At 46.0% G+C, this 13,685-nt stretch overlaps 1 protein-coding gene across 1 annotated transcript in view; it reads right to left on the bottom strand.

The window, feature by feature from the left end:
• The window catches only part of LOC137525346 (zinc finger protein 208-like), a 129,633-nt gene that overhangs the window by 103,022 nt on the left and 12,926 nt on the right, over positions 1-13,685 (bottom strand). Inside the window, exons 2-3 of the mRNA XM_068246401.1 lie at positions 11,494-11,595; positions 1,570-2,058 (exon numbers count right to left, since the gene is read on the bottom strand). Of these exons, the coding sequence (XP_068102502.1) occupies positions 1,570-2,058; positions 11,494-11,595 (591 nt within the window). The remainder of the gene's footprint in view (positions 1-1,569; positions 2,059-11,493; positions 11,596-13,685) is intronic.

Below are 13,685 nucleotides of genomic sequence, written 5' to 3'. Positions count from 1 at the left end.
TTGTTTTATCTTCATAAAAAAGAATCCACAGGGCAGCAGTGGACAGAGTGCAGCAGGAGGAGAAGCAGCAGCAAGAGGCCCCTCTCGTCTTCCTCTAGCCATCACTCTGTGCATCATGTGCAGCCTGCCCAGTCCCACTGCATGCCAACCCCCTCTGCACACCAGGCTGGAAGCAGCATCCAGACCTCATCAGCTGTCTCCTCCCCCAGTTTGTCGCCCAGCGCTAGGCCTCTCTCCCCGAAATGACTGCATGGAAGAGGCCTCTCGCTGCAACTGACCCAACAGTGATCCGCAACAATGGGCTCCTGGTAAAATTGTTGGCCCAACAGCTCCTGCCCTATCAGCTGGTGGAATGTGCCCCCTTCCGGCAGCTGATGTGCTGTTTGGTGCCACAATGGTGGATCCCCAGCCTCCATTATGTTACCAGGACTACCATCCCAGCCCCACCAGCATGTAGTGGAATGTGTGTCCTGGTTGTTGTACCATGCAGTCGGCGGCAGGGTGCACCTCACTACAGATGCCTGAGGGCCCATTCACACTGGCACAGCGCAGTGCCACATTTCCACCACAGCCTACCGCTAGGGCAATGTTAGTCTATGGGGTCTTCCATACCGATGTGGTGCGGCACAATGCGATAGAAGTGACGTTTTTGTCGCGTCCACGACGCAAGTGCATACCTACGTTACTGTGCGGCTCTTGTGGCGGACCGGAAGTCATGTAAGTCTATGGAGACGCACGTGTTTTTAAACTGGCCGCCACATTTTGACGTGCTGTGCATGCGTGGAAGCGTATTTAAGCAATGTGCTTCTGAGCACGTGATTGCTTCACCAACAGGAAGTGAGTGTCACTTCCTGCTTGGTCGTCTGCCAGGCAGGGATTACCGTGTACTAACGTGGTAATCCCTGAAGGCCTGTTGTTGGCGGTACGGCCCACAGGGAGTCAAGGGGAGGCCAGTCTAACTCCCTTCTGCCCCCTCTTCTGTCCCATGTAGTGTTGGGCGTAACGACCTGTAATTTATGGATAACTAATGACAAGTCGTAATTGCGGCCTACAGCACCGTAGTCATAATCCGTAATCCATTGCGGTTACAAATTCTGACTACGAGTGTAATCAGCTGTAATTACAACTTCGAGTCCATTACAGAAGTGCATTTTTTTATCAGAATGTCTACCAACCAATAGGAATGAGCGGAGCTCTGGGCACACCCTTCCCTATATAAGGCGGATGCCATCTTGGATTAACTCCTTGCTGTTACTCAGTGCTGTTTGAGAGGTTGTGCTGGGGAGAGCAGTGCTGTGTGTTTGTATTTTGTGATAGATTTGTGCTCATTTGAGACTCACTGAACCTGTGATTGATAGTTTAGTGACTAAGTTAGAGAGTTAGCTTATTGCACTAGTGAAAGCAAGATGTTTTGAATCGGGATGATACCATTTATTAGCTAATTTAGAAGACAAGGGGTAAGCTTTGAGCTATGAAGCATCCTCAGACTTGACTCCTGTATACTGACAAGATGTAGAGCACACAGCTTATATGCACTGGACATTAAAATAAGATACATTTATCACTCACCAATGCTCATCCCAGTAATAATGTCCTCTTCACTTGTCCTTATCACGTCACTCTCCTCCATAGACTGCCGATCACTCTTCACATATGTTTTGTCTCCTTCCTTTTTAATTGTCCCCATCATGCCACTCTCCTCAGCAGACTGCTGATCACTCCTCACATAGGTCTCTCCTTTTTCCTCCTTAATTGTCTCCATTATGCCACCCTCCTCCATAGATTGATGATCACTCCTCACATAGGTGTCTCCTTCTTCCTTTTTAATTGTCCCCATCATGCCACCCTCCTCCATAGACTGCTGATCACTCCTCACATAGGTCTCTCCTTCTTCTTTCATTGTCACCATCATGGCACCGTCCTCCATAGATTGTTGATCACTCATCACATAGGTCTCTTCTTCTTCCTCTTTAATTGTACTCATAATGTCACCCTCCTCCATAGACTGCTGATCACTCCTCACATATGTCATTTGCTCTTTAAGCTCAGATCTTAGTTCTGAAATGGATAACAAATTATAGCTGTAAGATATTAGTAATAATAATAATCAGAGCACAGAAAAGAACATAATTTGCTAGGGGTGATAATATCCCATAAGCTGTGGTATCTGCACATTCAGCACCAGTCCTCCCTCCCAGTGCGCCTTGCTCATCATCTGGTGCTTCTCTCCTCCTCTCCATGCACACATTCCTGGGAGGTTACAGCAGTGCCAGCAGCGGTAGATGAATGAGGATGTGAAGAGGGAACAGCTGGAGATACAGGAAGATATAAGCTGAGGCCTGCAGCTAATTAGCTATGAATTATCATTACTTATGGCTCTGGCAGCTGATGAACTGGGCAGATGGAACTGCAGCTCCATATCCTGACCCTACCTGTCCATCACCTACTAACCCCAAACCATCCAAGAGCCATAGCAAAAAATCTCCCAGCTGGGACAGTGCCAGTACCAGGACAGAAGCAGGGGAGACCTCCCAACCACTCTGCAGCCTCCATCTTCTATGCCTGTCCTACCAGTCATGCCCCTTGTTACCTGGCTCCACCCACCTAGCTGTGACCCCACCATCATTTTTATGTACACTCCAACCTCACCCCACTGTGGGCCACCCAACAACAGTGGCTCCTGACTGCACACTGGCTTCTTCTCATCAGATATACAATGGATACAGTCATATGGTGCACCTGTCTCATCTGCTGAAAATGGAAAGAACCTGCTCCCTGAGATCTCCACTAATCACGACAACTCCATCATACAACATGTTAGCTGCAGGCATTCCTGAATGTTGCTATGAACAGCTGCTGGGAAAAGCTATCTGGGAAAGTGTCCCCCTTCACAGGGAAGAGATACCGGCCTGCCTTCCATAACAGCTGGGATAAACATGAAACACCTCTGACAGCACAAGAAGTGAGGGAAATCCAGAGATAAGGTAACACAGAGAGTGTGCATACGTGTGAGGCACCAGCTGGAGGTGGGAGCTGCTCCACGAGGATCTTATGGGCTCAGTATTCCATGGCATACAAGATCAGCCAATCACAGCTCTGCACTATTCACAGATTATATTATTCTCTATGTCTCCCTCCCTAAGGGGCAATTATGTAAACTGCCCCCCCCCCCCACATAGATACGTTGTATCATTCTCAGGAATAAAGGCAGACTACCCTAACAATAAAACTACTACTCCCTGCAAGCTCTCTCCATAGAGATGCATGCGCCTGGATTCCTGCTCACACCCTTCATATCACTAAACATTCACCCTTACATGGGTATAGAATTCAGACATCTCACCACATGTCACTCCAGCCATTGATACCATAGCAATGGAGCTCAAGGGGTGGTGTGACTGGTGACTGGTCTGGTGGATGACTAATATCTGGAAGACTTGGGAAGCCATCATAAAGGCATTAAGAGGCACCCAGGAGAAGATAAAACTGAGTTCAAAACAAATAAAAGGGGAGGTGACTTACCTCAATAACGACAAATTCATATATATATATATATAATGAATTTCAAATAAGCACAGGCAACGCGTTTCCTCAGGCCATATAATGTGCTGAAGGGTTTCAAAAGCCAGGTGCATCGAGTAGTCTTCCTCCCCAAGTTAACAAAGCAGATGCGCCCTAGGGTTGCCGCGGTATACTGGTATGACTATCCCTGGCTACCTATACTGCGGCCACCTATTACTGGCTACACCTATCTCTGGCTACTTATACTGCGGCCACCTATTACTGGCTACACCTATCCAAGGCTACCTATACTGCGGCCACCTATTACTAGCTGCACCTATCCCTGGCTACCTGTACTATGGCCACCTATTACTGGCTACACCTATACCTGGCTACCTATACTGCGGCCACCTATTACTGGCTACACCTATTCCTGGCTACCTATACTGCGGCCACCTATTACTAGCTGCACCTATCCCTGGCTACCTGTACTATGGCCACCTATTACTGGCTACACCTATCCAAGGCTACCTATACTGCGGCCACCTATTACTGGCTACACCTATTCCTGGCTACCTATACTGCGGCCACCTATTACTAGCTGCACCTATCCCTGGCTACCTGTACTATGGCCACCTATTACTGGCTACACCTATCCGTGGCTACCTATACTGCGGCCACCTATTACTGGCTACACCTATCCCTTGCTACCTGTACTACGGCCACCTATTACTGGTTATACCTATCCGTGGCTACCTATACTGTGGCCACCTATTACTGGCTACACCTATCCATGGCTACCTATACTGTGGCCACCTATTACTGGCTACACCTATCCATGGCTACCTATACTGTGGCCACCTATTACTGGCTAAACCTATCCGTGGCTACCTATACTTCAGCCACCTATTACTGGCTACACCTATTCCTGGCTACCTATACTGCGTCCACCTATTACTGGCTACACCTATACCTGGCTTCCATAGGGGGGGGGGGGGGGGAGTGGAGCTCTGTAAAAACCGCACCAGAGATTTAGGCGCTGTTACAGCTTTATATACAGCTATAAAAACACTGTAATTCGGCAGCCAGCAATAGCTGGAGGCTGAATTACATCTTTCACCACTAACCACGACATGGAGGGGGAATAGTATTTAACGCCGCGGCTTGAAGAGAACCAGAGACGAAGCATTCTCATGTATTTTATTACATTTATTAGTGGGAACATGACAGTAAACACCTACCCTGCTTTTAGTTTCATTCTTATCTGCTTAATTAGTCTATTAGCCTATTAGCAGCTGTGATAAGAATCCCCGACTGGCTCAATCTAGGTTTGACCTGGAATCATTAGAGCTGAGTCACTCTTCTGTGGAGTCTTTTCAAGCCCAAGCCTGCCACCTTCTGGCCAGGGATGAGCAGAAACTGTGCCAGTGCGAATTTATGCATCGTAGATCGCATCTGCGCATCGTAGTTCATAGGTGAAGTTTCAAAACTACGCTTACGAATTTACGCGTAGCGACGTACCGCTACGCGTAGCTTACACCCACTGTGCGTAGTTAACATATGTATTGTGTAGTGAATTACGAATGCGTTACTCGCCTCTAATTTTCCGCATGCGATTGTATGCTTACAAATTTACGCATTGGAAAGGGGAATGTACGCATAGAAAAGGTCCCGGTATACACATTTAAATAGAAATTAATGCATAAAATTTTCTGCATACGGGCATCAGCATCAACATACAATACGCTTTGCAGTACGCGTAGCTGCGTATTTTAATGCGTAGTCTACGAAATGCATATGAAGTAAATATTTGATTTCGAAGTCGTAGTTTGGCGAAGCGTAATTGCGTAAAACTACACGTAGTTCCAGCGTAGCGAAGTTGGCTGACTACGACCATCCGTGCTCCTGGCTCAGATTTCCTGCTTTGCATACTGAGAGCTGTGATGACATAGGAGGGGCTGCTGCTGCTGAGAGAGAATCTATGAAGAAGACAAGTGATGACTGCAGTTTCATTCTTATAAGAGACACTTCCTACAGGCAGCTGCACATCATACCAAAATGAAAGCACACAGATGAAAGGCTGCAGCCTTTCTCATATAGCCTAGATAGCAGCCTAGTCTCATATAGCCTAGACAGCACATCCAGAACAACTCATAACCCGGAAGCAGAAGGAATATGAGCCGGCGGCCATATTTGATTTTTCCTGGAGCAATAATGGATAAAAAACCCTTAAATAGGCACACCAGAGCGGCGAAATTATCAGGTAGAGCATTTATTCTTTACACGCTATCGACTGATATGTTTATTTTGTGCGAAATGTTCATCTCTGGTTCCCTTCAAGCATATGTATGCCAAGGGAGTGGGCACATCTGGCTACCTACCTCCTCGATCATTCTTTTCCCGCCCTCTGCCCAGCCGGTGGGACACAAGGGGGGGGAGCGCGGGATAGTGGGAGGGCCCCCCAAATCAGGAGAGTCCCACAGGATTTGGGACGGTTGGGGGGCCTGCAAGGGTAAATGCCAGCACTGAGGGACATGGCTATATTCAATATATATCTTCTCTTGTCTCTGTGATGTGACTGAATTATTACTAGGAAGGTGAGATCCGACCCATAATCTATGGTACATGTAGGGGGAGCAATAGAGAACTAGCAAACATGTCACAGCAGTTATATATAAGTCTCATCAAGGGGGATGATCAGGATAGTGACAGTTGTACTATGTCCTCCTCTGTAACAAAGCATGCCCATCCCAAGCCTCTGCTCTGCTCCATATATAACAAGATTCACACAATTACCTCCTCCAGACGCGTGTTCTCTCTCCTCCTGCAACTTCTCTTCCTGCTGTTACAGTTACATTACTTCCTGTCTTTGAATTAATCTCCTCCTTTCTGTGCGTTCCACGTGGGTGAGGTGAGATCGACACCTTGTGGTGAATAAGCTAACTGCAAGCTCTTTTGTGGAATCACCTGCAGCCAGCCTTTGAATACTATTGTTTATTATTATTATTATTATTATTATTATTATTATTATTATTTTAATTATCAATCAAAGCACAACCCCTCATCTACATCTTCATCACCTTCTATTATCATTACTAGCACATGTATGCCTGTTGGACATTTCACAGGTTGAACATTCCCAATTTCAATGTATTTTGCTAAATCCACATAGCAGAAAACAAATGCAAAATCAAACTCAGTAAAACTGTATGGGCTGCAGATCACATTTTTTTGCTTCTTTTTTTGTACCATTTTAAAATTGTACATGTTGGATCTTCCACAAAGTGCAGTTTTAATATAGTGCTTTCCTATGGCGAAACATGCATGTGTTTTGATATGTCCATATTATATATATATATATATATACAGTAGAATGTGAAAATTTGGGCAAACTTGTTAATTTTCATGATTTTCCTGTATAAAACGTTGGTTGTTACGATAAAAAATGTCAGTTAAATATATTGTTTAGGAGACACACACAGTGATATTTGGGAAGTGAAATTAAGTTTATTGGATTTACAGAAAGTGCACAATAATTGTTTAAATAAAATTAGGCCGGTGCATAAATTTGGGCACCACAAAAAAGAAATGAAATCAATATTTAGTAGATCCTCCTTTTGCAGAAATTACAGCCTCTAAACACTTCTTGTAGGTTCCAATGAGAGTCTGGATTCTGGTTGAAGGTATTTTGGACCATTCCTCTTTACAAAACATCTCTAGTTCATTCAGGTTTGATGACTTCCAAGCATGGAGAGTTCTCTTTAACTCACACCACAAATTTTCAATTATATTCAGGTCTGGGGACTGAGGTGGCATTTCCAGAATGTTGTACGTGTTCCTCTGCATGAATGCCTTAGTGGATTTTCAGCAGTGTTTAGGGTCGTAGTCTTGTCGAAAGATCCAGCCCTGACGCAGCTTCAGCTTTGTCACTGATTCCTGGATATTGGTCTCCAGAATCTGCTGATACTGAGTGGAATCCAAGCGTCCCTCAACTTTGACAAGATTCCCAGTCCCTGCACTGGCCACACTGCCCCACAGCATGATGGAACCACCACCATATTTTACTGTAGGTTGCAGGTGCATTTCTTGGAATGCTGTGTTCTTTTTCCTCCATGCATAACACCCCTTGTTATGCCCACATAACTCAATCTTAGTTTCATCAGTCCACAGCACCTCATTCCAAAATGAAGCTGGCGTGTCCAAATGTGCTCTGGCATACCTCAAGCAGCTCTGCTTGTGCTGTGCGTGGAGAAAAGGCTTCCTTTGCATCCCTCTCGCATACAGCATCTCCTTGCGTAAAGTGCACCGAATGGTTGAACGGAGCACAGTGACTCCATCTACAGCAAGATGATGTTGTAGGTCTTTGGTGCTGGTCTGTGGGTTGACGCTGACTGTTCTCACCATTCGTCGCTTCTGCTTATCCAAGCTTTTTCTTGGTCTGCCACTTCGAGCCTTAACTTGAACTGAGCATGTGGTCTTCCATTTCCTCAATTTGTTCCTAACTGTGGAAACAGACAGCTGAAATCTCTGAGACTGCTTTCTGCATCCTTCCCCTAAACCATGATGGTGAACAATCTGTCTTCAGGCCATTTAAGAGTTGTTTTGAGACCCCCATGTTGTTACTCTTCAGAGAAAATTAAAAGAGGAGGGAAACTTACAATTGACCCCCTTAAATACTCTCTCTCATAATTGGATTCACCTGTGTATGTAGGTCAGGTGTCACTGAGCTTACCAAGCCAATTTGAGTTCCAAAAATTAGTTTAAAAGGTTTTGGAATCAATAAAATGACAATTAATGCGCACTTTCTGTAAATCCAATAAACTTCATTTCACTTCTCAAATATTACTGTGTGTCTCCTATATGATATATTTAACTTGACGATTAACAAGGTTGCCCAAACTTTCGCATCCCACTGTGTATATATATATATATATATATATATATATATATTTATGTTATTGTATTTATAAAGCGCCAACATATTACGCAGTGCTTGAAATTAGTTAAGGTTACAGACAATACTTAGGGGTGACATACAGCAATAAGACAATACAGGAATACATGCAAACCAGATCCCGCAGCACAGTATGAGTACAAGGTAATGCTTAGTCAGTCACTGGACGAGTGTATGAAGATTAGGTAAGTAGAGATCACTCAGATCCATAGGGTGGGTGCGCATTGATGGAGGTGCGTGATCAGGTAGGAGACACAAGGAGGAGGACCCAGCCAAAGGCTTACAATCTAGAGGGAGAGGTAGGGACACAAAAGGTAGGGGACCCGAGTTCAGTGTTCAGCAGCGGGTTTAGAGCATCAGTGAGTGGGGATAGGCCAGGGTAAAAAGGTGTGTTTTGAGGGCATTGTTAAAGATGTTGAAGGATGGTGTGACCCTAATGGAGGGAGGGAGGTATGGAGTTCCATAGTGTTGGAGCAGCTCTTGAGAAGTACTGGAGGCGTGCATGGGACTGGGTGATGCAGGGGGTGGTCAGGTGAAGTTCATTGGAGGAGCGGAGTGAGCGGCTAGGTGTGTTCCTCTGAGTAAGATCAGAAATGTAGGTTTGGCAGGTTCTGTGGACAGATTAGCAGGCCAGACACAGTATCTTGAATCTGATTCGGGACTGGATAGGAAGCCAGTGGAGGGATTCACAGAGGGGAGCCGACATGGTGGAGCAATGGGAGGAGCAGATGATTCTGGCTGCCGCATTTATAACATACTGCAGCGGGGCAATTCGGGACATAGGCAGACCAGACAGAGGGGCATTGCAGTAGTTAATGCGGGAAATTATGAGGGCGTGGATGAGGAGTTTGGGGGTGAAAGAGGTCAGGAAAGGGCGGATCTTGCAGATGTTGCGGAGGTGGAAGTTGCAGGACTTCATGAGGTTTTGGATGTGGGGGGTGAATGCATGAAAATAGCAAACTCAATCACAGACACATACAAACACACAAAATGCAGAGAAAATGTACATAGTAGCAGCCGCTCTAGTGAAGTATCGTTATCCCGAAACTTCAAAGCAGTGGCCGGCATTTTACAGAACGTGCGTTGCTATGGAAGCAAAGCGCATAACTAAGGAAGGCACAGTAGGCTTCAAGAGTGAGCGTAGCATGCGGCCTTCAATTCAGAGTGCGGTGCTGATCATGGAGATCGCGCTGCCATAGCAACACAGCTTCATGAATAAGCCCCATGGTGCTTTCCTATGGATAAAAATGCATGTTTTGCATTCCTTTTTTTTTTTTTTAAGTAACATATGATACTGTATTCTTTATTTAAAAAAAGGCAGATTCAAAAAAAATAAATAAAAAAATAAGATGCATGAAAAATGCAAACTTAACCACAGACACATACAAACATGCAAAATGCAGAGAAAAACACAGAAATGCACATAGCAGACAACTCATGGTACTCCCAGTGCGCTCCCAGCCTTACTGTAACATTATGGGCTTGATTCACAAAAGAGTGCTAACTGTTAGCACGGCCATTTTCGCACGAATTTTCACATTGCGCGCAATCGCGAATGTTCGCGCGAAACGATAACGTTTTTGCGCGCAAACACAAATTTTCCCGCGAAATCGATACAATTCTTGCGCTAAAAAAATATATCGTTTAGGCGCGAAAAATTCGCGATTGCGCGCAATGCGAAAATTCGTTAGAAAACGGCCGTACTAACAGTTAGCACTCTTTTGTGAATCAAGCCCAATGTGTGTGAAATTGAGCAGCAAGTACAGATGTCCATGGCAGAGAGGAGCAAAATTGGCTCTGACAAATCTCCCAACCTTTTGAGATAAGAAGGAAGGAAACGTAAGCCACGCCCCCAGCACCCTGCTAGTCACACATACCATTTGTCTTTGTCTGATGCAGCTCCTGGCCGGTGTCTGTCCCCCCAGGTGACACATGTACTGCCTGATCTCAGGATCTGCAATATGAACGCTGCAGCTATATGTTATCCTTGCTTTGTTTGTAGCCAGATGTTGTGCTAATTTAAGGCCTATGGACTCATTTGATATGGACTGATGTGTTATATGCCGGGCTATCTACATGTGTTGTCACGCAATCTACTGAGAAAATATTCCAACTAATACAAGTTTCTTTGGATTTGCTGTTTATAGTGTGCTGGTCTTTGCAACACAATGCTTGAAGAGTCAGCTTGTGCTCCGGCAGACGCACCGCTGCACCTGCTAATTGGGTCACTTGTGCGACCAGTCCTTGGTATGTTTCACACATGGGCCGACTATAAACATAAATAGCAAAGCCCCTGTACATGTTAGATTGACTTAATCTGCTAGATATGTTTATTAGTGGGCGTCCTGTTTCTTTATTCCCCACATAGGGCAGATGGATTGATTATTGATTGGAATATTGATGTGACATCCTGTTTATTTATTCACAATGTATGGCATATGAATTGTGTATTGATTTTATGATTTTGCAAATTGGTGCACATGGGTGCTGCTGAGGCTTTTGTGGCCCTCAGCAGCACACAGTTTGTGGCCCTTCTCCAGTCAGAGGCCCCGTGTCCCATAGTAACAGGTAGCAGGTGTCCCCCACCACCCCAAAAGGGAATCAGTATCAGAGGGGGTATGTAGCTTCCTGCGCCTCCCCACCCCCAACACTCACAGGCCTGCAGATCAGCGGTGATCCAAAGAGAGGAGCGCAGTGCACAGTAACCATGCAGCACACATCCAATGCAGGAAGCGAGCAATGACCTCACTTCCACATCCAACGTGTACTCCCTGGTCGCTATGCTGCTCTCCCCTCCCCTCATGTTGCACTGATCTGTGTCTGTGTTTGAGCGGTGGCCATACAAGTCACAGACAGGGCAGCACCTGCTGTGGGTGAGGCCCCAAGCAGCCGCTTAGACAGTAGCCAAGCTGCACCCCTGCTGGTGCAACATATCTGGGGGAGGGGATTGCCCCTTGTTCATGAGCTTGTAAAATGGTGCTTTCCCACCTCATCTTAGAAAGGAGGAGGGGCTTTCTCACCACCTCTTTATATCATACCACCCAGTCTTATGGATACTGTGAGTTTATATTCTTTGGGGTGGAGAGACCCCACACTGGAGGGCTCCAGATTCCTCAGGGAAGTGATTGTAGCTTCCACATCTGCAGCAAGAGGAAAGCCTGGGTCATATCAGATCATACAGAGGATGCTGAGCAGTGTGTGTGCTGTATACCTACACAAGGGCAGTGCCCCATCCCCCCTCCGGTGTCGCTCATCACAGTGTGGCCATTCTGAAGGGTATCCCTGCTGCTTCCGGTTCCTGATTCATCTTTGCAGTCCGAGTAGTGTGAAGGTCGGCAATGGCATCTGATGATTTGTGGCAGAATCTTGTGGAGTGAATGGAGGTGAAGGGAAGTCCCCCTGTTGGGATGGGGAACATGCCTGTGTCTTCATGTCCCTTTCACCCCCTGCTCCACCCAGCGGAGGTCTCCTGGCTGCCCACAGGCTGCTCTGACAGGTGCTCACAGGGAGCCATGTACTGACATATAAGCATGTCTGCAGCAGACTAGGAGTAGTTAGGATAATATAGGAGAAAACTAAAGACAAACAGTCTGCGCTCACATCAACCCACAGCTACATATCTGACAGGAGGTGCTGGGGGGAGGGGCATATTATATAACAAGCAATCCTAATCAGGCTGTCAGCTGCCTCTGCATAAATACAGGGACTGTCTGTACTCTTCTGTTATAAAACAGGGCTTCCTAGTGACTGCAGTTACTAGCCAAAAGCTCATCAGCGTGATACCGTACCTGGGCAATCCTACACTAGCTGGCAGCATGCCTATGTACTATGCCCGGAGCTTGCAGCTCCACACCAACCGGATTCATTGCAGAATTTGTATCAACTGTAAAAAGGAAATTCAAAAAAAAGTTATTATACCGTTGTTTATCTTTAGAGCAGAGAGGAAGATCTGAGTTCAGGTCCAATAGTAGTGTGATGTCCCCCCGCCAGGCAATGCAAATGACAGACTAGAGGGGAACACAACAGAGGCTCTGCATATACACCAAAGAAACACTAACAAGTGGGAGCAGCTGACCAGAATTAAATCAAACACAGCAAAGAAATGAACAGCGCTACTTAAAAACAGATGAGTGCTTACCTGCAAAAAAGTGCACACCCCACTCATGGGATTCAAATACACAATGAGCACACACATGACCTGTCTACCACTTGGAGGATGTTAGTTTCACTAACAATTTGCAATTGTTAGGTACTTGTCCCTCCCACTGTCGTAGAAGTCTTTCCTCCATGGGAGGGGACCTAACACTAACTAAACCTACCTGTGCATATGCATAGCCTGGGCGCACTACCAGTAAAATTAATTCTGGTCAGCTGCTCCCACTTGTTAGTGTTTCTTTGGTGTATATGCAGAGCCTCTGTTTGGTTCAAGGTGCGTTCGTAGTTCCTGGGGGGGCTCAGCGCATCTCTGAGCTGAGGCCATTCAGGGGCGGCCTGGTGATGCGCTGATCCCACTTCTTCTGCGCAATTCTTAATTTTACTGGTAGCGCGCCCAGGCTATGCATATGCACAGGTAGGTTTAGTTAGTGTTAGGTCCCCTCCCATGGAGGAAAGACTTCTACGACAGTGGGAGGGACAAGTACCTAACAATTGCAAATTGTTAGTGAAACTAACATCCTCCAAGTGGTAGACAGGTCATGTGTGTGCTCATTGTGTATTTGAATCCCATGAGTGGGGTGTGCACTTTTTTGCAGGTAAGCACTCATCTGTTTTTAAGTAGCGCTGTTCATTTCTTTGCTGTGTTTGATTTAATTCTGGTCAGCTGCTCCCACTTGTTAGTGTTTCTTTGGTGTATATGCAGAGCCTCTGTTTGGTTCAAGGTGCGTTCGTAGTTCCTGGGGGGGCTCAGCGCATCTCTGAGCTGAGGCCATTCAGGGGCGGCCTGGTGATGCGCTGATCCCACTTTTTCTGCGCAATTCTTAATTTTACTGGTAGCGCGCCCAGGCTATGCATATGCACAGGTAGGTTTAGTTAGTGTTAGGTCCCCTCCCATGGAGGAAAGACTTCTACGACAGTGGGAGGGACAAGTACCTAACAATTGCAAATTGTTAGTGAAACTAACATCCTCCAAGTGGTAGACAGGTCATGTGTGTGCTCATTGTGTATTTGAATCCCATGAGTGGGGTGTGCACTTTTTTGCAGGTAAGCACTCATCTGTTTTTAAGTAGCGCTG

This window comes from Hyperolius riggenbachi, chromosome 7 (assembly GCF_040937935.1).
Source record: "Hyperolius riggenbachi isolate aHypRig1 chromosome 7, aHypRig1.pri, whole genome shotgun sequence".
In the NCBI taxonomy this organism is placed as follows: Eukaryota; Metazoa; Chordata; class Amphibia; order Anura; family Hyperoliidae; genus Hyperolius; species Hyperolius riggenbachi.
This window is presented reverse-complemented; position numbering and strand designations above follow the sequence as displayed.